Below are 25,959 nucleotides of genomic sequence, written 5' to 3' on the forward strand. Positions count from 1 at the left end.
GGAATTAACGGCAATGGGTAGGAATTGCGTACGGTAATTTTATTAATTTCACGAAAATCCAGACATGGACGTAAACCCCCGTCCTTTTTTTTAACAAAGAAAAATCCAACTGCCACAGGCGACTTAGAAGGTCTAATGTGACCAGCAGCCAGGCTAGTCTGTATGTATTCCTCCAAGACCTTTATTTCAGGGATAGTCACATTAAACAAGCGACTCTTGGGAAGAGTAGCTCCCGGAACAAACTCAATGGTGCAATCATAATCCCTATGAGGAGGTAAAACTTGCGACTCTTCCTTCGAAAAAACCCTCCAAAAATCTTGAATAGGAACAGGTAATTCTCCTTTTTCCACAGCCGCAATGCGACCATTACAACATTTATCATAGCACTTCAGACTCCAATACTTAATCACATTAGTAGACCAGTCTAGTAAAGGATTGTGCAGGTTTAACCAAGGCAATCCTAGAACAACTGGAGAGGGTAAATTATCTAAAACAACTAAGTCCAAAATTTCTTGGTGAACTCCATTGATAGTGAGGGGAAATGCAGCAACCTTGTGAGTAATACATTTCAAGGGAGTGTTATCAAATGCAATCACAGAAATAGGTGATGACAAAGGTTTGGATTTCAATTTAAGGTACAATCCACAAATACCTGAAATTCAATCAAATTTTCCTGCAAAGTAGTACTCCCAGAAAGAAATACTCCTGCAGAGCGTAAACAAGCTATACGGGCGTAACTGACCTTTTTTTTTTTATTACTTAAATGACGCTCACAATATTTAATCAAATGGACAGCTTTATCACAATAAAGACTCAATCCCTCGGCGAACCTCCGGTCTCTTTCCTGAGAGCAGAGTGATATCGCCCCAACCTCCATCGGTTCTCCGCCGTCAGAGCAGATTTTCTCGGGACTAGGAACTGACATTACAGGAGTCTTTACCTCATTCAGCCTGCACCTCAGCCTCCTGTCCACACAAACAGCTAATTGCATGGCATCCTGCAGAGTCTCAGGTGCAGGGAATGCAATTAGCAGATCCTTAACCTTTTCACTCAGACCAACAAGAAACAAACATTTCAGCGCAGGATGAACTTCTGAGGCCCATCTCCTGAAGTGTGTGCAATAATTTTCAACATCACCTGACCCCTGATTCAAATGCCTGAGTTCTGCCTCAGCAGATGAGATTCGATCAGGATCGTCATATAATAGCCCCATAGCAGTAAAAAATTCTTCAACAGACCTTAAACACGGATCATTAGGTTGGAGAGAAAAGGCCCACCCCTGTGGTTCATTGCACAAAAGTGACATAACAAAACCAATGCGCTGTGATTCATTCCCAGAGGACCTTGTTCTCAAACGAAAATATAACAAACAAGCATTTTTAAAGGAAAAAAAATCTTGCTGTTTACCATAAAAAACATCAGGCAGTACTACCTTGGGTTCGACAAAATGCGCTCCAGAACAGCTACTCACGTGTTGCTGAAGCTCGGCCACCTCCAGAGACAATCACTGCAGGCGTTGAGCCAAATTCTGGACGGAAACCATACTGATCCCCGAATTTCTTTCCTTTTAGTTTTTTGAGCTGGACTTACTGTTATGATCTGCAACATGAACTAAGGAAAGATAGGGGAAAGCTGTCCCTACAGTAAGACTAAGCTGAATCCCTACAATGTAGCGGGCTGACTGTTCCTAGCGAACAGACCCACCTTAGTCCTCGACTATTCTGAACGAAGACCTATAGCATTAAGGGAGGGGTCCCTAAAAGAACTAAGGACTGGGACAAAAAATGGGACACCTCCTAAACAGAGAAGTTGTTGCAGAACACAAAAAGACAAACTGACAAAAGGTACTAGAGGTCCCAGAAGGACCAAGCGAACTGACAGAGAAAGGCACCGAAGCACCAGGCTAGAGAAACAGTCAAACACTGAAGTCCAGCACAGCCAGAAGGGCGGAGCTGGAATATAAAGGCAGATGGTCACGTGACCGCAAAACACAAGATGGAAAAAAAACAAACAGGAGGGTTCTAACACCCATGGCTCCAGACTGCGCCGCCCTACAAGCACAAAACCACAGCAACAATGGCCGACACACTGCACCAACACTGCATGAAAGGAGCATTATAACTCACCTTCCTCAAGCTCTTAAGTGAGAGCAAAAATAGGAAACGTTAGGACCCACTAAAAGGTTTGCCATGACGTGGCAGTGGGCTTCATACAGTCTGATCAGAATATTAAACTAAGAACCTCATGTTCAGTTTTATATATTTTTGCCGAGAGGCATTACATCATTGTATGTTTTTGGAAGTGCGGTCCATTCTCTTTTTTGAGCGTATTGCATGATTTGTCCTTTTTTTTCGGATGTGCATTCCTTCCATTTGACACAGGTGATTTTAATTAGCAGGAGACTGCAAAGAGGGTCTAGCCTATTTTTTCTCTCACTTAAGAGCTCGAAGAAGGTGAGTTATTATGCTCCTTTCATGTTGTGTTTGTGCAGTGTGTCGGCCATTGTTGCTGTGGTTTTGTGCTTGTAGGGCGCGTCTTGGAGTCATAGGGACTCAGTCTTGCAGCATAGGTGCTGGTGCTTTGTGGCTGCGGCGGTGGTTGGTGCACGGCACCGCTTCTTCTGTGCAGGAAACGTTAGGACCCACTAAGAGGTTTGCCATGATGTGGCAATGGGCTTCATACAGTCTGATCAGAATGTGAAACTAAGAAGCTCATGTTCAGTTATATATATTTTTGACGAGAGGCATTAGATCAACGTATGGTTTTGGAGCTGCTGTCCATTCTCTTTTTTCAGTGTATAGCTGTACAGTATAGCTGACAACTTGCTGCATCAGCCACGATCAGTGTTGACACCAACCATGATTGTTTAACCCCTTAAATACTGCTGTCAATAGTGACTACAGCATCTAGATGCTTAACAGAGTGTAGGGGCTATCTCTTTAACCACTTCGGCACCCGTAGATCTTGATTGTTACGGATCCGGGTGGTGGAACCTCTGTGCTGTGGTGCAAGTAGGGACCAGAGGGGCGTAACTAGGTATCAACTCGGACTGACCAAGGTCGCACGGTGGCTCAATCGACTCCGTGAACCAGGGAAGGACTGAGCAGAGGGACCAGGTGCTACTCTGGACCAGTCCTTGTATGAGAACAGGTGACTCCCAAGGGTCAGAAGGCAGGGACTGACCAGTACAGCAGATGAGCACGGCAGGCAGGCTGACGGGTGATCCGGGTAGACGGACTGGCAGACACCATGGGTAACTGGCAGGAGCCTACAGGTAGGCAGGCTGGTAGGCACGGCAGGTAACAAGCAGGAGCCTCCAGGTAGGCTGGCTGGTTGGCACGGCAGGTAACTGGTACGTTCTCCGGGTAGGCAGGCTAGCCTGGCCCATAGACAGACTGGCGGGTTTGGACCGTAGGCAGACCGTCGGGCTGGAGTGGTAGTTAAGCTGGCAGACTGGACTGGTAGTCAGGCTGGCGGACTGGACTGGTAGTCAGGCTGGTGGACTTGGCTTGTAGTCAGGCTGGCAGACTGGACTGGTAGTCAGTCTGGCGGACAGGACTGGTAGTCAGGCTGGCGGACAGGACTGGTAGTCAGGCTGGTGGACTGGACTGGTAGTCAGTAGGAAAAGAAAATCCCGGCACTCACGTGTTGATAATCAGTTGATTTATTCCACAACTCACACAAGACGTTTCAGCCTGTCCAAGGCTTTTTTCAATTGTGGTTCAATACATTCAGTCAAGATATTTATAAACAAATCCACGGAAATTACATAATTCTCATTAACATAAAAAAAGAGTAGACCAATAAAAAAATTATATATAACAGAATTTACAACAACATACAAAAAATTAAGCAATAATAAACTCAGGTTGCACAATGAAAAAGAACAAGTGAATTCATATATTTAAATAATCCCCGACTACACATAAAACCATATACATCGCAGATTGTAAAATTTATTGCATGCATATACCACATTATATCTTTATTTCTCCATATTCTTTTAGCTAAAAATATGTAACATTTCATAGTTTTTCCAGAAAAAATCCTTAATGTTTTTGAGATTTTTTAATATTTCCCATGGAATCAAATATATCAATGACAAGTAAATTCATATATATAAATAATCTCCAACCAAATACGAGAATATAAATCCTAAAATATGGATTCCATTTCATAAATGTATCAAAAATATTCCCATCTAAATTTCTCAATGTTCTTTTTATTAAACACATTCAACATTATATAATTTTTCTGGAAAAAATTCCTTGATATTTTTAGATTTTTTCAAAAAGATTTTTATTAGAACAATACTGTTTATTACATTTGTATATACAACTGATTCCTCATGAACAGCCTGCAACAAGTGACTAAATCTATCTTTTATTCTCTTGCCCTTTATAATTCTATTAGTAAATACCTTATAAAGAGTTCAGTATACTGCCATATTCCCATAGCTCCCAATTCACATAGTAGAAAAAATTCATCATATTATTTGTATATCACTTTATATCACATTATAAATTGTAACTTGTGAGCCCTCGCGGGCAGGGTCCTCGCTCCGCCTGTACCAGTCGCTGTCACATTGTGTTCAAGATTATTGAAATTGTTCTTGTATTATACCCCCTTTTTCACATGTAAAGCGCCATGGAATAAATGGCGCTATAATAATAAATAATAAAATAATAAAATAAATAAATAACTACATATAAAGCTACTGCTGAAGGAATAATCACAGACATACGGGAATAGAGAACATCTATGTCCTAAGTGATTCTCACCTCCCCCAGTTCGTTGTCTGAGATAAGAGTGACTTTTTAAATTTATCCTTTGTTATCCTCTATTCCCTAAATTAGACCTTATTTATTTCGTTAAAGGTGACAGTATAATTAACTGTCCACCTGTGATTCCTAGAAATACATAGGGAAGCCGTCCAGCTTACATCATGTCTTATCTCCGCATTCAATCTTATTTAACCCGACAAAATGTGGCAAGTATAATATGCATCCCATTTGTTCCTATGCAGATACTTCAGGATTTCATCGCATCTGAGATGTCTAGAAAGAAAAATAGGATGCATATATTACTCATTATCCTAATCACATAATACCACTAACATCATATTCTCGATTCAGGCCATTCGGATATAAAGTTCCCAAAGTATAGATCCAAAAGGCTTCTCTACGTAAAAGGATTTTTTTGATACTGCCTCCTCTTCTAGGTGTATCTATTTGTTCTAACACCTGATATTTCAATTGGGCTATTGAATGTCCTTTTTCCTTAAAATGTAATGGAAGGGGAAGCGAAGTATCTCCACACCTGATAGTGGATTTATGTTTATTAACCCGTGTTCCTACTGACTGCATTGTTTCTCCAATATATGAAAAGCCGCACGTACATTTTATCTGGTAAACCACATTTGTAGATTTACACGTATAGAAGCCCTTAATATTAAATCTTTTACCTGTCCTAGGATGACTAAAATATTCCCCCTTAATTACATTACTACATTGAGCACAATTCAGACAGGGATACGTTCCTTTATTTTTTGTTGAAAGAAAAGTTTGTCTTGGAATTATTGCATCGCTCCCAACATCCGCCCGTATTAGTTTATTCTTCACATTGGGCAATCTCTTGTTACAAATAAGGGGAGGTACATTAAATTCCATCACACTCGGATATGCCTGCCCTAGAATATGCCAATATTTCTTTATAATCTGATCTACTTTTAAATTGACCGGATGATATTCCCTCACAAAGCATATACGTGATTCATCCCTTCTACGTGTTTTTTCATCAGTAACCACCTCTCTTAATGCCCCATCTAGAATACGTTGGGGATAGTCTCTCAATCTAAAATTTTCACACATTTCCTCAATTCTTTTTGAACAGATGGAGGGGTTGGTAACAATCCTAGTCACTCGCTGAAACTCTGATTTGGGGATAGCCTTTTTAACAGAATATGGGTGTGCACTCCTAAAAAATATTAGTAAAGAAAGATAAATCTTTTTTATTAGATACAGGAGATTTTTTGGAAAAAATTAAAACTATTCATAATATATCTGCAGATGCCATCATTACTACAATAGATGTTACAAGTTTATATACATCAATAGAACATGAAAAAGGATTAAACGCAGTGAGGTGGCTTCTTAAGATTAATGAATTTCCAGGGGTTCAAAGAGATATAGTGATGGAGTTACTAAAGGTGGTTCTGTATGAGAACTATTTTTTATTCCAAGATGTATATTATAAACAGAAGAGGGGATCGGCAATGGGTGCGAATGTGGCCCCCCCATACGCAGATACATATATGTCATTTTTTGAGGAGCATTATGTCTATGAACATCCTCTATTCAAGATACATGGAAGAGCCTGGTTTAGGTTCATAGATGACATTTTTTGCGTATGGGAGGGGCCACAAGAAACCCTAATGACATTCTATGATGATTTGAATAGTGTATGGAGTGAACTAAAATTTACCATTTCATATAGCACTGAGAGGATAAATTTTTTGGACACAATGGTAATTAGGAATGAGAAAGGGGACTTTGAGACAGATTTATATAAAAAAGATACAGACAGAAATAGTATCTTATATTTTAGGAGTGCACACCCATATTCTGTTAAAAAGGCTATCCCCAAATCACAGTTTCAGCGAGTGACTAGGATTGTTACCAACCCCTCCATCTGTTCAAAAAGAATTGAGGAAATGTGTGAAAATTTTAGATTGAGAGACTATCCCCAACGTATTCTAGATGGGGCATTAAGAGAGGTGGTTACTGATGAAAAAACACGTAGAAGGGATGAATCACGTATATGCTTTGTGAGGGAATATCATCCGGTCAATTTAAAAGTAGATCAGATTATAAAGAAATATTGGCATATTCTAGGGCAGGCATATCCGAGTGTGATGGAATTTAATATACCTCCCCTTATTTGTAACAAGAGATTGCCCAATGTGAAGGATAAACTAATACGGGCGGATGTTGGGAGCGATGCAATAATTCCAAGACAAACTTTTCTTTCAACAAAAAATAAAGGAACGTATCCCTGTCTGAATTGTGCTCAATGTAGTAATGTAATTAAGGGGGAATATTTTAGTCATCCTAGGACAGGTAAAAGATTTAATATTAAGGGCTTCTATACGTGTAAATCTACAAATGTGGTTTACCAGATAAAATGTCCGTGCGGCTTTTCATATATTGGAGAAACAATGCAGTCAGTAGGAACACGGGTTAATAAACATAAATCCACTATCAGGTGTGGAGATACTTCGCTTCCCCTTCCATTACATTTTAAGGAAAAAGGACATTCAATAGCCCAATTGAAATATCAGGTGTTAGAACAAATAGATACACCTAGAAGAGGAGGCAGTATCAAAAAAATCCTTTTATGTAGAGAAGCCTTTTGGATCTATACTTTGGGAACTTTATATCCGAATGGCCTGAATCGAGAATATGATGTTAGTGGTATTATGTGATTAGGATAATGAGTAATATATACATCCTATTTTTCTTTCTAGACATCTCAGATGCGATGAAATCCTGAAGTATCTGCATAGGAACAAATGGGATGCATATTATACTTGCCACATTTTGTCGGGTTAAATAAGATTGAATGCGGAGATAAGACATGATGTAAGCTGGACGGCTTCCCTATGTATTTCTAGGAATCACGGGTGGACAGTTAATTATACTGTCACCTTTAACGAAATAAATAAGGTCTAATTTAGGGAATAGAGGATAACAAAGGATAAATTTAAAAAGTCACTCTTATCTCAGACAACGATCTGGGGGAGGTGAGAATCACTTAGGACATAGATGTTCTCTATTCCCGTATGTCAGTGATTATTCCTTCAGCAGTAGCTTTATATGTAGTTACAATTTATAATGTGATATAAAGTGATATAGAAATAATATGATGAATTTTTTCTACTATGTGAATTGGGAGCTATGGGAATATGGCAGTATACTGATCTCTTTATAAGGTATTTACTAATAGAATTATAAAGGGCAAGAGAATAAAAGATAGATTTAGTCACTTGTTGCAGGCTGTTCATGAGGAATCAGTTGTATATACAAATGTAATAAACAGTATTGTTCTAATAAAAATCTTTTTGAAAAAATCTAAAAATATCAAGGAATTTTTTCCAGAAAAATTATATAATGTTGAATGTGTTTAATAAAAAGAACATTGAGAAATTTAGATGGGAATATTTTTGATACATTTATGAAATGGAATCCATATTTTAGGATTTATATTCTCGTATTTGGTTGGAGATTATTTATATATATGAATTTACTTGTCATTGATATATTTGATTCCATGGGAAATATTAAAAAATCTCAAAAACATTAAGGATTTTTTCTGGAAAAACTATGAAATGTTACATATTTTTAGCTAAAAGAATATGGAGAAATAAAGATATAATGTGGTATATGCATGCAATAAATTTTACAATCTGCGATGTATATGGTTTTATGTGTAGTCGGGGATTATTTAAATATATGAATTCACTTGTTCTTTTTCATTGTGCAACCTGAGTTTATTATCGCTTAATTTTTTGTATGTTGTTGTAAATTCTGTTATATATAATTTTTTTATTGGTCTACTCTTTTTTTATGTTAATGAGAATTATGTCATTTCCGTGGATTTGTTTATAAATATCTTGACTGAATGTATTGAACCACAATTGAAAAAAGCCTTGGACAGGCTGAAACGTCTTGTGTGAGTTGTGGAATAAATGGGTTCCCAAGTTCTCTCCTGTGGGCCAACTCCTTCCAATCCACCAGAAAAAAGGTTTTTCCTCTTACCCTCTTGGGGGCCAGAATGTTCTCTACCTCATAGACATCCTCAGCGGAGACCGGAACTGGGGAGGTACTGGATCGGCGGAAAAAGAATTAAGAACAACCGGTTTGTGGAGAGATACGTGGAAGGAGTTGGGAATCCGTAAGGTGGCCGGGAGTTTTAACTTGTAGGCCACTGGATTGATTTGCTTGAGGACTTCAAATGGACCGATGAACCGTGGACCAAGCTTATAGGAGGGTATTTTAAGACGAACATGTTTGGAGGAGAGCCAAACCTTGTCTCCCGGATGGAATTGAGGTGGGTCCAGATGTCTCTTGTCGGCATGTCTCTTCATCCGCTCGGAAGATTGAAGAAGTGCGGATCTAATGTCCTTCCAAATAGTGGAAAATTCGCTGACCAGGGACTCCGCGGCAGGATTGTCCACTAAAGCGGAGACGGGAAATGGAATCCGGGGGTGTAGACCGTAGACCACAAAGAACAGGAACTTGGAAGAAGATTCGCTCTCATGGTTGTTATAGGAGAACTCGGCCCATGGTAGGAGCTCTACCCAATCGGTATTTTGAGCGTTGACGAAGTGCCGGAGGAAGCTGGTAAGGATCTGGTTGATACGTTCCACTTGGCCATTGGACTGAGGATGATAAGCAGAGGACAAATCCAGGGTGACATCCAGCAGCTTACACGTAGCTCTCCAGAAGCGCGAAGTGAACTGGACCCCTCGATCAGACACAATGTGGAGGGGTAGGCCATGGAGACGAAAGATGTGATGGATGAAGTCCTTAGCCAGCACAGATGGAGCCAGAAGACCCGGCAGAGGGATAAAGTGGGCCATTTTAGAAAAGCGGTCAGCGACGACCCAAATGACAGTACAACCGGCAGAAACAGGGAGATCAGTAATAAAGTCCATAGCAATGTGTTGCCATGGGGCAGCAGGTACGGGAAGAGGCAGGAGACGGCCGGCAGGAAGATGTCTGGGAACCTTGTTGCGGGCACAGGATGAACAGGCCGTGACGAAGTCTGCAACATGCTTGCGCAGGGAAGGCCACCAGTAATGCCGGGTAATGAGCAGAAAGGGTCTTCCTCTAGCCAGCATGGCCAGCTAATTTAGATGAATGACCCCAGAGAAGAACCTTCTTACAATCCGGAACCGCTGCAAACGTCTTACCGGGTGGGAGACAAGAGAGGTCCAACAGAGCCACATTCATCACTTTGGAGGGATCGATGATATGTATAGGCTCCTCCTCTTGTTTGGAAGACAGGAAGGATCGGGACAAAGCGTCGGCCTTAACGTTCTTGTCCGCACGGCGGTAATGTAGGGTAAAGTTGAAACGGGCGAAGAACAAAGACCACCAAGCCTGACGCGGATTAAGTCTTTGGGCATTTTGTAGATATGCCAGGTTTTTGTGGTCAGTGTAGATGACCACCTGGTGCAGAGCCCCCTCTAGCAGGTAACGCCACTCCTCCAGTGCCAATTTGATGGCTAGCAGTTCTCGGTCTCCTATTGAGTAGTTGCGCTCGGACGAGGAGAAGAGCTTGGAGAAAAAGCCGCAGGTTACCATTCTCCCGGACGGAGATTTCTGGGTGAGCACCGCTCCGGCTCCGGAAGCTGAAACATCAACTTCCAGAAAGAACTGTTTGTTGCAATCCGGACGGTGCAGCACCGGAGCAGAAGAGAAGGCTTGTTTTAAGGAGAGGAAGGCCTCCTCCACTTCGGACGTCCATTCCTTAGGATTTGCTCCCTTACGGGTGAGCACAGAGATGGGTGCAGTCCGGGAAGAGAAATGTGGGATGAAGAGGCGGTAATAACGAAGCCCAGGAATCGCTGAATCGCCTTCAACCCCTCCGGTCGGGGCCACTTTAAAACGGCAGAGACCTTCTCGGGATCCATCCGTAGACCAGTCTTAGAGATAATATAGCCCAGGAACATAAGAGAGGTCTGCTCGAAGAGGCATTTCTCAAATTTTGCGTATAGGTAATTCTGCCTGAGCCTAAGCAGGACCTGACGAACATCCCTCTGGTGTGTGGGTAGATCCGGAGAGAAGACCAAGATGTCGTCCAGGTACACCACCACGCATGAATATAAGAGGTCACGGAAGATGTCGTTAACTAGTTCTTGGAAGACGGCTGGAGCATTACAAAGACCGAAGGGCATCACATGGTATTCATTTTGGCCGTCCCGGGTATTGAATGCCGTCTTCCACTCGTGTCCTTGGCGGATTCGGACCAAGTTATACGCCCCACGAAGATCGAGCTTGGTGAAGATCTTCGCGCCTTTAAGATGGTCGAACAGCTCTGAGATGAGCGGCAGGGGGTATTTGTTTTTTATAGTAATGTGGTTGAGTCCCCTATAATCGATACAGGGGCGTAGTGAACCGTCTTTCTTTTTTAAGAAGAAGAATCCTGCTCCGGCCGGGGAGGTAGATTTCTGGATGAATCCCCTAGCCAGATTTTCTTCGATATACTCAGACATGGCCCGGGTTTCGGCCAGCGACAAGGGGTAGATACGCCCACGGGGTGGAGTGGCACCGGGTACCAGGTCGATAATGGCAATCATATGGCCTATGGGGTGGCAGTTTCTCTGCCTTCTTCTTGACGAAGACATCTGCATAGGACCAGTAAGTTTCCGGTAGACCAGGTATATTAGCCAGAGTAGACGGAGGTCGAGCCGGGCGAACCGGAACCAGGCAGGTCTCATGGCAATCCTGCCCCCAACGGAGCACCTCACCAGATCGCCAATTCAGAATGGGTTCATGTCTCTGTAGCCAGGGTAGACTTAGCAAAAGGGAGTGAGAGAGTCCGGATAGCACATGGAAGGAGATCCTCTCCGAGTGCAGCATTCCCACCTGAAGGGTTACAGGCTCTGTGACAAGCAAGATGGTCACCGGATGGAGTCTTCCATCCACGGAAGCGACTGCCAATGGTTGAGCCAGAGGTTTGGTGGGAATCTGATACTTCTCTACAAGGGACTGAGAAATGAGATTCCCAGCGGCTCCGGAATCCAGGTGAGCGGTTTCAAAGAAGCGGTTCTCTCTATAGGAAATTGAAACGGATAGAGTCAAGGATGGAGAGGATTTACTCTTGCCTAGGACGACCTCTCCGAGCGGTACTAGACACTGCAGTTTCCCGGCTTCACCAGACAGGAATGGATCAGATGTTCCTTACTACCACAGTAGAAACAGCTCCCCTCAGGACGGAGTGTTTCTTGGCGAGACTTGACCATCTTGGTCTGGTCGATCTGCATGGGTTCGGGCGAGCTTGCCCGGGGAGTTGCTGGTTGGGAGGCAGGTTTCTGGAAAACAGGAGCAAGACGAGGAAATCTTCTCTCCCGGGTAGTCTCCCTTAGCTCGTTCCAGGAAACGGATGTCAATCTGGGTAGCTAGTGACACCAGGTCATCCAGGGTGGTAGGAATGTCCGGGCCGGCTAGCTCGTCCTTGATCCATCCAGAAAGACCCTTCCAGAAGGTGGACTCCAGGGCCTCATTGTTCCAGGCAAGCTCAGATGCGAGGGTACGGAACTGTATGGCATACTGGCCCACGGTGAGACTCCCTTGGCGGAGACGGAGCAATGAGGAGGCAGTAGAAGTCCTTCGTCCGGGCTCATCAAAGACCTTCCGGAAGGCAGTGAGGAAAACCGGAAGATTGGTCACCAGGGGATGCCCTCTCTCCCATAGAGGGTTTAGCCATGCCAATGCTTCCCCAGTGAGGTGAGACATGATGAACGCCACCTGATGTGCCAGTAGTTCAAAGTGCAGCGTGCACTGGTTCAGAAAACCCCGACATAAGACGCGGTCACCCCCAAAACGAGGAGGTGCAGAGAGCTGGGGTCCAGAGCTGGATACCGTGGCACTGGTAGGCAGAGGCAACGCGGGAGCGGGTGCCGCTCGGCTCGAGGCGGACACAGGTGGGATGGATGGCGTGTCCAGGCGAGAGTTGACAGACTGCTGGTAGGTCAGGATGGTTTCCTGTTGGGATCTCTGACAAGAAACCTCCTGGTACCGGTCAGCAGGCGAAGGAGCATGGAGGCCACCGGGTTCCATGGCCCGTGCAAACTGTTACGGATCCGGGTGGTGGAACCTCTGTGCTGTGGTGCAAGGAGGGACCAGAGGGGCATAACTAGGTATCAACTCAGACTGACCAAGGTCGCATGGCGGCTCAATCGACTCCGTGAACCAGGGAAGGACCGAGCATAGGGACCAGGTGCTACTCAGGACCAGTCCTTGTATGAGAGCAGGTGAGTCCCACGGGTCAGAAGGCAGGGACTGACCAGTACAGCAGATGAGCACGACAGGCAGGCTGACGGGTGATCCAGTTAGATGGACTGGCAGACACCACGGATAACTGGCAGGAGCCTCCAGGTGGGCAGCCTGGTAGGCACGACAGGTAACAAGCAGGAGCCTCCAGGTAGGCTGGCTGGAAGGCACGGCAGGTAACTGGTACGTTCTCCGGGTAGGCAGGCTAGCCTGGCCCATAGACACACTGGCGGGTTTGGACCATAGGCAGACTGTCGGGCTGGAGTGGTAGTCAAGCTAGCAGACTGGACTGGTAGTCAGGCTGGTGGACTGGACTGGTAGTCAGGCTGGTAGACTGGACTGTTAGTCAGGCTGGCGGACTGCACTGGTAGTCAGGCTGGCGGACAGGACTGGTAGTCAGGCTGGCGGACTGGACTGGTAGTCAGGCTGGCGGACTGGACTGGTAGTCAGGCTGGCGGACTGGACTGGTAGTCAGGCTGGTGGACTGGACTGGTAGTCAGGCTGGCGGACTGGACTGGTAGTCAGGCAAGCAACGGGACCTGAGGGCTGAAGCAGAGGTAAGTACACAGAGCTGCAACCTTGCATGGGCACCTCCATTTTGGAGGAGGTGCCTTTTACATGTGAAGTCCACTGGCCATTGGCCGGGGACTCCTTAGGACGACGCGTGCGGCCCCTTTAAGAGGGAGAGAGCGCGTGCGCGCATGCCCTAAGCACAGTGCCCGGGAAGTTGCGCGCGCCGGCAGCGTCAGCAGCAGGAGAGCCGGAAGACGCCGGGCCAGGAGCGCTGTGGTAAGGGGGACGGCGTCTCTGCCTGTCAGGGGGCAGAGATGCCGATGCTACATTAATCATGTGGTTCTGATGTTTGCCATGGCAATTCATGGCCAAATAACGGCCTGAAAGTCTTCCAGCTATAGTGGCCTGTTCAGAAGTTAGAAACATTTATGTGGTAAAAATACATTTTTTTATTACTGTCATGTCATTTTGCATTAATTCCTGAAAAGCACCTGAAGGGTTAATAACCTACCTGAAAGCAATTTTGAATATGTTGAGGGGTGCTGATTTAAAAATGGTCTCACTTTTGCGGATTTCCAATATATAGGTACCCCAAAGTCATTTCAAAACTGATTAGGTCCCTAAAAAATACATTTTGTAAATTTCCTTTAAAAAGATGAAAAATTACTGCTACATTTTTAAACCTTCTAAAATGTTAACAAAATAAAACATTTTACAAATGGGGCTCATGTAAAGCAGACATGAGGGAAATGCTATTTATTATTGTTTTGTGTGGTATGACTGTCTGGATTAAAGGGATAATCATTCAAAGTTTGTGAATTGCTATTTTTTTTAATTTTTTGTCACATTTCTGATATTTTTATAAATAAACACAAAACATATCAACCTAAATTTACCATTATCCTAAAGTATAATGTGTCATGAAAAAAACAGTCTCAAAATCAATGAGCTACGTTGAAGCAGTCCAGTGTTCTTACTACATAAAGTGACACATGTCAGATTTCAAAAATTTGGCCCGGTCATTAAGGGGTTGACAGTCCTGTATACACTGTGTTCCAAATTATTATGCAAATAATATTTTCTCAGATTTTCCCAAATTATCTATATGAATTGCAGTCATTGTAATTTTCCAGTCAAATAACTATTAGAGTACAATTGAAAGGTTTTTGTACAAACTGCCTATGATAACAGTATATTTTTAAAAAAATAAAAACTCAAACTGCACTCAAAATGCATGTTCCAAATTATTATGCACAGCAGAGTTTTCAACCTTTTCATTTTAATAAAGAACAAAAAAATGGTCATTTTTGAAATTATAAGCATTAGCAGGTTATTACAAACTGAAATCAAGCAGTTTTCAACTCAAAATTTTATTCTAGGTGATGTTACATTTGCACATAGGACCGCTTGTTAGAAAGGAGCTTCTGAACTCTCTCGTCCATTGAATTTGTCAGGTTTTGGATGGTTTCTGCTTCAATTGTTTTGCATGAGGACAGAATACCCTCCCAGAGCTGTTGCTTAGATGTGAACTGCCTCCCGCCATCATAGACACTCCTTTTGATGATGCTCCAGAGGTTCTGAATGGGGTTGAGGTCAGGGGAGCATGGGTGCCACACCATAAGTTTGTCCCCTTTTATGCCCATAGCAGCCAGAGATGCAGATGTGTTATGTGCAGCATGAGACGGGGCATTATCATGCATTATAATAATTTGGAACACAGTGTAGTTCAAAGCATAAGAATGGGGTTCTTGTAGCACAATTCCTACCGTTAGTACGATAGGGGAACGCCTTATTGCTCACTGGATGTTTGACCTCTGGGACCCCTGTCAGTCTAGAGAATTGAATATTAAAGAGCCCTATCTGAATATAGAGGAATAACCTGGTGCAAACCCTTTATTTCTTGTAAATGAGTGGATGACTCCATTCTCAACCACTTACAGAAGTCTTGCTATGTCAGCTGTGCTATGTCATCTATACAGTTCTAGCTGCTGCTGGGAATGCTGTAGACTACAAATCCTGGAGAGCCACGGGAGGCATCCCTCTGCTATGTGCTTGTTTTATGTATTGCAGCTTCTATCCCTTTACATTCCATTACTGCTTTCTATGGTATTATGTTATCTGCTACATGTATGAGCTATATGTACATAGATGTCTGTATGCTGCAGAAGTCTAATCTAATCATTGACAGAATAATGGCGTCAAGTTCGTAGCTTAACTCTTCCAGACTATTATTTTTATTAGTGTAACTTCTACATGGTATTTGCTTAGGGGTCTGGTCTGCATTTCATATGTATTTAGGGGCGATGGTCTGGGTTCTTTTGGGAATGTCATTTGTATTTTTTTGTGTGTCAAACGCTGCATGTTGTGCCTGTGTCTTATGAAGGTGGGTAGAGCATAAAGCCTAAAATATTTTGCTCTGCATGTGCTGCTTTGGGTATTTTTGCTTTTATTCACCCTGATGTCCCTGCTTAAAAGTTCACAAGTGTACATACTGTACTTTTTAAGACAAACTACCTGATTATATACACTTCATTTACAATATCTCACGGGCAATACTGCTTATATGCAAACATTCCTTGGATTCCATTGTTCATCCTTTTGTTACGTCTATGAATTTCGATTTCACTTTGAACCTTTTATTTTGACAAATGGATAAAAATTCAAAATGCTGAATAGAGATTATTTTAGCAGCTGTTCCCCCAGCCTGTGCCGCACAACAACTGCTGGTGCCTAAAAATAATCTTTATTAAGAACAGTTAGGGAATCTAGTCATGTTCGACTGAAGGCAGCGTTTCCTAGTGCCATGTAAGACACCCCTTTTCCTGCAACTTCATACAATTAGGCAACCAATCTTACTTTGCTTGCTATCTGAACACTATGGAAAGCTATTAAGAGACAAGATTGTGAGAGCCGCAGTGCTGCAGAATCAGAAGCAGCAGCATCACACCTCTAATCTGAAGGAATGAGCCTGCACACCAGTCATATTCCTCTCTTCCCAATGATGTAGGATTAATAGCCAGGCATAGGAGATATACTACACTGGCACGTGCAGTGTCTATGGTTGAAGACACACGTAAAGGTCTACGGTGACTTTAGCAGACAGGTGAAAATGAATAGAAAGCCTCTTCTGTACCTTGGAATATAAGCTGTTCTAAATAAATAATGCATTGAGGGGTGAATCGGATACCTGACGGAGGAGTCTAAATAATGCACATCTATATACAAGAGTTTTAGCAGCACAGAATGCAGACAACTGTACCAAGGCTAACGGGCAAGATTCAAGGATGTCTCACTACCATTTTATCAAATGCTGTAAGTACTCATTTCTCAGCTGTGGGATTTTAATTGATTGTCTTGTTGCTTATTACAGATTTTTGCATGCTTCAGAATGAATGAGAATTCTGTGTTGTAGGGGCTGGTCCACAGTGCTGACTGAGACCAGCAGTGCTGGCTATGGCAGGCAAAATCTCTATGACCCTGCACTATACCGTGTGCTTGTAGTAATCAGAGCAAAACATACCAATGCACAGTATGCATGGAGAATGGCTGGGTAACATATATACAGTCATAATGATTAGGGAAATATAGTACTTTTTAAGGAAATCATTGGTATGTATTACTGTGTCTCTCTATCTATCATATGTTGCTATTATTTCTGTCCAAAAATTAAAATAGTGATATAACAGTTACTAATTGCAATCAATATAGCTTGTCATGGATTGGAAATATGGGCAAAACCGTTTGTCCTAGGTGTTTTCTGTCAAGGTCATCCATAGTAAAATCCTACTGCAAATTCCAGCTTATATTGGGAAATAAAAAGGAAGTGCTGATTGGGTTCATTCTCGGATTTTATGGAATTTGTAAAATGTATTAGAGAAGATTTATCTGATCATCCTGCTATGATTGATGCTTTTACCTTTTGATGCTTTTTTTCATAATTATTTTAATGTATTTTACTGTTTTAAAACATTGAGACTTCATTTCTTTTTGCATTTTGGGTCTTTGGATTTGAAGCAGGCAAGCATTGTGGATTCAGATGCTACATAGTAAATCATGTCCCAATGAGGTTTGTGGCTTAGAGATGATTGACTTGTGCCAGCTCATATACACAAATCTGTTCCAATTATTGCAAGTTTGTATGTCAGCTGATGGTGCATAACCAAGGCTATCATTATAATGGTGCATGGCTAATTTTTATATTAATATTGATGATACATATCTATTGCACTGGAATGTATGGCACCTCAGTCATTTTAAGTCTCATATGTTGTGTAATATTCATGGTACATGTGGAATGAGTGACCTAAAGCCCACGACACTATTGATAGTAACTTGTACATGTTGCATTGACCACATGACCACATGTAGGAAGAGAACTAACATGCTTCAATTACCTTTATATATCAGCAAATGTACATTCTGAATATCACACAAGAGAATGGCCACTGTATCAAGACAAGAATACCCAAAACTGCCATGTTCTGTATGCTACCAACTACTACTGGTTAGTATAGAAATGGTCAAGAGGAATCAGGGCTGATCACGTCTATAGCCATGTGTGCTTTTCATGCATGGACAGCAAATAACCGAGACACTATAGCCCTTATTTATGAAGTGTTTTATTGCTGCCTTTAAGGCCCTGGTTGTGATGATAAAATATCAAAAATCTTCTTAAATTTATGATATCCAATAATGTATCTCTTGTTTCTTATTATTTTTACCTGCAAGTAATTGTTGCTTTAGACTACAGAGAACACTGTAGGGGTTAAAAGGGATGTTCCACGAACAAAAGTTAATTTTAATCATTAGATTTTGGAATAATAATAACTTCCACAATTGGATGTGTTTAAATAAAATGTTCCTGTGCTAAGATAATCTTATAAATGTGCCCCTGCTGTGTACTGTGTAATGGCTGTGTCTGACTGTACAGGAACATGGTCTGATCATACCACATCTCCTGGGCAGGGGAGGAAGCAAAAGAGTATACAGACATTACAGCAGGGGATGGGCAGCTGATACTTTCTGTGAGGTAAAACATTTTACTGCCTGTTTTTAAACAATGTTTTACTTAAAAAAAAAATCATTTGCAATCCCCTGCTGTAATGTCAGTATACTTTTTTTTCTCCTCCCCCTGCCCAGGAGATGTGGTATGATCAGACCATGTTCCTGTACAGTCAGACACAGCCATTACACAGTACACAGCAGGGGCTCATTTATAAGATTATCTCAGCACAGGAACATTTTATTTATACACATCCAAATGTGGAAGTTATTATTATTCTAAGATCTCTTGATTAAAACAAACTTTTGTTCTTGGGATAACCCTTTTAAGGTCCGTTTCTAGGAGGCGACCAATGGTAGTAAATAAGCTATATGTTCCCTGATCGACCGTTGCTTATAGTCTATGGGCACAGGCAGACCATGCTTCACGATCTGTAAAAGATCATCCATATGCTGTTGTTCTTGATGGCGCAGGTCTTGTTTATACAGGACGATGTGCTGCCGAGAATGATTATCTATTGGGCAAACTATACGAAGGAGCATTCCTAGGAGTCCTCATTCATGATATTCGGGTGGTGTAAACCCAGCTATATCCTTGCTGTTATCAAATGTATTAAAAAGTACTTCTTGTTTAGCCAAGTTAAAACAAAAAAGATTATATTATTCAGTTAAAGAGAACTTCCACTCAAAACTTAAATTAATAATTAGTTTGGTAAAAAATATTTGTTGTAGTTACATATAGAGATTTTATTCTTACGTTAGCATGTGAATCTCTTTAAGGAGAAACTTTACCGCTTAGACTCCCCAGTGAATGCCTTTCAGCCAGCCAACCAATCTCTTGCTTTACATTGATAAGAGGCAAGAACCCCAAAACAGCTGAAATTTCAGTCTAGCTTCATATCTCAAACTAAGGCAAGGGTCTTTAAATGGCTGAAATTGACTTACAGAATTGCTATTTTGGTAGTTGTTCTTTTCCTCTCTGAAGAGACTGCAGTAGCTACTTTTTAATTTATTTAATTCTCATGGAGCATTGTATGAAGTCTCCCAAGGACGGTTTTGATGTCTTCTTAACCAGTTCAAGAACGTGCCATTTACCCTTGTTCCTGACCAGGCACATTTTAGTTTTTTTTCAAACATTTAAAGAGTTCGTTTGTATATTCAAGTCACTTGTGTGTTTTTTTTTTTGTCTTAATACACAGAGTTTTATTTTTATGCCATTGTCATATTCTCTATTATTGTTTTTTTTTTTGCTGATATCGGGCAATATTGGTAGAAAAGGAAGGAAATAAATGTTGGTATTTCCCATATTTTTTATACCACACGTGACTACTAAAATTCATTTAAAAATTTGTTCCCCATTCTGTAACAAATATCTTTATATATTGTACATGTTTGTCAAGGAGGCGTAGCAAGTAACATTGCCATTTTTTTATTTATTTATTTTTCATTTAATTTCCATGTATTTTACTTTTACACATTGTGATGTCATAAATGTCCTATAAGGAGCAGTTAAATATTGAAATATTTTTATTTTCATCTTATTTACCAGACCCATTTACATGTGAAATGCAGCCTCCTGGGTTGTCTGGGTCTCCTATGACCTTGCAACTCCTGTTCCCTCCCTATACACAGTGATTGCATAAACACTATGTATGGAGGAGTAAGCAACATCAGTGCTTCCTATTAATGTGCACACAGTGCTTCTGTGCCGATGTGTATACGGTGATGTAGAAAGCACAGATGGAAATAAACCGCTTTTACCTTCTTTATGGGATCTCCGGCTCCCTCTGACAGCCGGATCTCTGCTTCTTCAGCTGCATGATCACGTGTAGCTGTGCTCCTGTGCAGTGATGTTCTAGAACATTACTGCAGAGTGCAGAGTAAGTTCGGGACCACCTGTACATTTAAAGCATATGGGCGGTCTGAAATGCATTTTTTTGCATTGTTATGGTTGTTGTAATTTTATACTGAAAAGACAAGAATGCAACCATGTTAGCTGTCTCTTCTCAATTAGCTTCTCCAAAACTGCTAATAAGAACGTAGAAGTTTTACTATTTTTGGAAATTCAAAGGTGACTGAAAAACAATATTAATGCATTTACTGTTTTCACTTTTATAAGCACTTCCGTCAAAGTTTTTATCTTCCTAATATATTGCAATCATATTATATAGCATAGCACTGTGTACTTACAAGTGCTCATTTTGCCTTTCTGCAAAGTAAATTCTTCTCTTTTCTCTGCTTTATGTAGGAATCAAAACAAATGGGTTGATTCTGTGCTGCCGTAGGAAAAAGAATGACTGCTGCCAATCTAATAGTTGGTGGTTTATTTGTCAATGCGTTTCGAAGCATATAGGTTCTTCATCAGGACAACCACGATCGTTGACAAATAAACCACCATCTGTTAGATTGGCAGCCGTCATTCTTTTTCCTTACGGCAGCGCAGAATCAACCAATTTGTTTTCCATCCATTACCTATGCTTTTATCTCTTCATGGGTCTGCAGCAGCCTCAAGCATTTTCAGTGGCTGTGTGTACACAACTCAAACCAGGTGAGCACAATTGTGCTATCTCTTCCATACCTTTTTCCCAGATAAGACCCTATTTGCACTTTGTCTCCTTCCAGTATATCTCTCTGGTACGATTATTTTCTGGGCTTTTACAAATTCATAAAACAAAATTTCATTTGTGTCTCCATTTTCTATTTTTTTTTTCATTTTTCGCTCGAATGAGCTGCGTGAGGGCTTTAATTTATGCATGGTGAGGTGATGGTTTCATTGAAACCATTTAAGTGTAGATACAATGTTATGATCTCTTCTTATTGCATTTCTTTCAGGGTTGTGGCAACTGAAAAAACATGTTCTGATTCTTTTTCTTGTTACACCGTTTACAGAGTAATTTTATATTTTGATAGATCAGACTTTTACAGTACCAAATACATATAATTTTTACTTTTTTATTACTTTATTTTTAATGGGGGAATAAGTGGGTGACTAGACTAGAATTTTATTTATTTATTTCTAATATTTTTAAAACTTTTTTTTCCTTTTTTTATTTTTAGTCCACTTTGGAGATTTAACCCTTTGATCATCTGATAACTTATTCTATAAACTTCAATATAACATTATTGCAACATATATTAAAAATTATGGTTTCTTATGAACTCCAGTCACAGGTTTTTCTTCATAGGAGCACCATCATGGCAGGCAAAGGAGTCTCCAGTAGACCCTCAGTGGCCATAACTACCATAGCAGCCCATTGGCACCATCCAATTACTTTGAAGGGTTGCTGATGGGCGCGTGGGAGAGCATGCCCCACAAACCATGCTCAGTATATGCCGCTGACAGAGATTGACAAGCTCCCCCCGCTCCTGTTAATGGCAGATAATGGCTGTGTAACACAGCCATTATTTCCTGGGAAAGATGCTATGCACAGTTCCTGAGTTTGCATCAACCAACATATGATGAAATAGCACATCGCGTGTCGGTAAGAAGATAAAAGGCTTTGATACAGTATAAAGATATAAAAGCTCACCACTCCTGTAGTGCCATCAAAAGAAACATGTGGCCACTAACAGTTTTTGTATGGCAATAACAACTGGCCAATCAGCTGTCATCAATTAATCATCATTGAGTTTTGTTTTAGGAAGGAGGGAGGGGTCCTAATTATACAATTCTTTCGATTAAAAGCACTCTGAGCATTACAACAGTCATTACAACTTTTTTTAAACATCAATTTTTATAGAATTTTCTATTAATATGCTGTAGAAATTTATTGATTTAGTTCAAGTACTAATTGAAGCAAACAATACATGAGCTTTGCTGTCCTCATATCCTCAAACATTGCTGATGCTCTGGCTAGGGATGCTGCCTTTCCCATCAAAAAATACCAGCCATGTTATTAAGAGCAAAAAAGGGTTGTGTTTTAGGATATGGTTTCACACGACATTAATGAACATATGTTACTTCTCTGTGTAGTTAAATTAAAGGGGTATTCCCATCTCCAAGATCTTATCCCAATATGTAGTAGGTGTAATAATAATAATAGCAAATACCTCCAATTAGAAATGTAGTATAGTTTTTCTGATTCACTTTATCTCTTTCCTCATGTGCAGGCATTGCAGGACCTTAAGTATCCATGGTTACGACCACTAGCAACTAGCTAACTAGCTGTCACTATATCAGTGGTCATAACCATGGATACCTAAGGTCCTGCAATGCCTGCACTTTACGAAAGAGACATGGCAAATCAAAAAATTTATAGTACATTTTTAATTGGAGATATTTGCTAATATTATTATTACTACACCTATTACGTATTGGGATAGGATCTTGGAGGTGGGAATACTCCTTTAAGTAAACACAGAATTTACTCTATTTGTTTTGGCCATGTCCCCAAACATCACTTTTCTGTTTTTTTCACCAGTATGGGATATGGCTCCTTCATCACATCCCTAAATAATTTTCTACAGATTGGAACCTCAGACCCCAGAGACAAAATTACAATTGTCATCCAAAAAAATATAAATAGAGGTCCTAGAATAATTGCAGACTCCCCAAAAGGAATGGATTTGAGACTCCAAAATAAATACATATTTATGATCCTAAAGTAAATAGACCCCAAAAAATAAATACAGGACCCAATATACATACAGACCCCAAAGTCGAATCCAAAATAGTTACAGACCTCAGACAAAACTCCAGAATTAATGCAGAGAACAGACCTTAGTTAAAACCTAGGAAGAAATGCAGACTCCATTTCATACTTAAGAATAAATTAAGATCCCAGGCCAGACAAAATACATCCTTTAGACCAGACAACAGAGTAAATCCAGACCACCACCGCCTCCTGCAGTAACTCCATTCCTGTGATGTTAGCAGTGCTATTATTGGCAGGTTACATGACATCCTTATAGTCATGTGACAGCTGTAGCCATTCAGCTGCCTTTGATCAGCTGCAGCATTTCCTATTTTGTCAGAACTCTTAACAAAATACTAAAGGGACGCTGATTGGCCACAGCGGTTACATGACGCAACAAGGCCATGGGATCTGCTGAAAATAGCAGCACTGACATTGCAGGAATGGTGCCTCTTCAAGAGGTAAGAATAGATTGGTTTTATTTTATATGGGACACTGAATTGGTTAAGCAGGGGTTGTCCAATAGTGGACAAACCCTTTAATACAAATCACAGACCAGTCTCCCTGAACTGATAAAGACCTCAGACCAGGCCCCAAAATTGTTATAGACCCTCTTAAATAATACAGACCCCATTCCAGACCCCCTAAACACAGTCCTTGGTATACCCACAGACTCCAAACACATCACTTATATGCCGCTTATACCCAACACTTAGACTCTTACACAGTCTTCCTCTAATCTGTGCTGTTCCTTCAACATTACCTGCATACAACTGTGTCTAAGGATGATTCATTACCCATTACAGATTTATTTCCTTTGGGCCACAGTTTGCTACAAAAAGTGACAGATCTGCAATGTATAGTTATTTTTATACATATATGATTTTTTTTTGCCAGTTAAATGCTTTTATCAACATAGGCCTTTTGATGTGATCACTGACTTGGCTGGTGGTTTGCCAAGTGCCAAACCACAACTATGGCACAATGAGAAATGGTTATTCCCTCTTTTATGATAAAAAAAGGCAACAGTTAAAAAGTTTCATAAAGACTGGCCTTTTCCAAATGGTGTATATATGTTATAGAGTGTGTCTCTACTCAGATCCCCCTATCTATTAGGCACAATGTAGAGCCAAACCACACATGAACTGTTCTCTGAAGCCAAATCAGTGGCAATCAGCTAATTACTGGCCAGGTTCTGTCTGAGATGACTTATTTTAGCACATAATCACAAAATTTATGATAACATAATGTTATAAAATCCTTTTGTAAAATCACAATTTTTATTCTTCTTCAGATTTCCTTAAGTTTTTGATATTGCATTGGGCATTGGCGCAACGACCGCGGTCGCAGTGGTCGCCGGTACGACAGGGCCCGGTGGGTCAGGGGCTTGCCGACACCAGCAGAAACATCATCTGGATGTGCATCAACGGACGCACATCTGAAGTGTATTGCACCGCACAGATCAATCAGGTCCGTGCGTCGCAATTCACACAGCCAGCCAATCAGAGGTCGGCAGCTGACATCAGCGGGCACGTGGCCGGCATGCGTGGCAGTGACGTCATGCGTTCCCATTGCATGCTGGAGTCAGCTGCTGGCTTACGATGAGAATGCCTGATGTCGGGGGAGAACATGGAAGGTGAGTATTTATTCATTTTTAAATCAGTGGCCATAATACTACTATGGATGACTATGGGCTGTGCATTATACTTTATGGAGGACTATGGGATGTGCATTATACTTTATGGATGACTAGGGGCTGTGCATTAGACTTTATAGAGGACTATGGACTGTGCATTATAGTTTATAGAGGACTATGCGCTATGCATTATACTTTATGGAGGACTATGGCCTGTGCATTATACTTTATGGAAGACTATGGGCTGTGCATTATACTTTATGGATGATTATGGGCCATTCAATAAACTATATGGATGACTATGGGATGTGAATTAAACAATATGAATGACTAACAGCCATGCATTATACTTTAGGAGGACTATGGCCTGAGCATTATACTTTAGGAGGACTATGGCCTGTGCATTATACTGTATGGATGACTATAGGTTGTGCATTATACTTTATGGAGGACTCTGGGCTGTGCATTATATATTTTACGGATAATTATGAGCTGTGCATTATACTTTATGGAGGACTATGGGCTGTGCATTATACTTTACGGATGACTATGAGGTGCATTATACTTTATGGAGTACTATAGGCTGTGCATTATACTTTATGAAGGACTGTGGACTGTGCATTATACTATATGGAGGACTATGGACTGTGCAGTATATTATATAGAGGACTATGGGATGCATTATACTATATTCATGACTATGGGCCATGCATTATACTTTATGAATAACTATGTTCCATGCATTATACTTTAAGGATGACTAAGGGCTGTGCATTATACTTTATGGATGACTATGGGCTGTGCATTATACTTTATGGAGGACAATAGAATTGTGCAGAATATTATATATGGAGAACTATGGGATGCATTATACTATATGAAGGACTATGGAGGGTGCATTATATTATATGGAGGACTATGGGGAGTGCATTATATTTCTGCTATGGAGCCCCATGACTTCTATGAATGCCCCTGGTGAGTGAAATGGTTTATTTTTTTCTATACATTAAAGAACAGCAGCAGAACGGGGGACATACAGTTATATGAAAAAGTTTGGGCACCCCTATTAATCTTAAGCTTAATGCTTTAGAAAAATTGGTGTTTTTGCAACAGCTAT

General features: G+C 41.1%; 1 protein-coding gene across 4 annotated transcripts in view; it reads left to right on the forward strand.

Moving 5' to 3' along the window:
- MYO16 (myosin XVI) overlaps positions 1–25,959 on the forward strand; it is a 904,557-nt gene that overhangs the window by 121,607 nt on the left and 756,991 nt on the right. The window contains exon 1 of one of the 4 annotated variants that reach the window (XM_073664247.1): positions 16,305–16,883. The exons of the other annotated variants lie outside the window; for them this stretch is intronic. Within the exon in view, the coding sequence (XP_073520348.1) occupies positions 16,856–16,883 (28 nt within the window). The 5' untranslated portion in view covers positions 16,305–16,855. Of the gene's footprint in view, positions 1–16,304; positions 16,884–25,959 lie in introns of those variants that run through there. 4 annotated transcript variants of the gene reach the window in all.

The sequence above is a fragment of the Phyllobates terribilis genome, unplaced genomic scaffold (genome assembly GCF_046119375.1).
Source record: "Phyllobates terribilis strain yellow unplaced genomic scaffold, ASM4611937v1 Scaffold_2__4_contigs__length_985480577, whole genome shotgun sequence".
In the NCBI taxonomy this organism is placed as follows: domain Eukaryota; kingdom Metazoa; phylum Chordata; class Amphibia; order Anura; family Dendrobatidae; genus Phyllobates; species Phyllobates terribilis.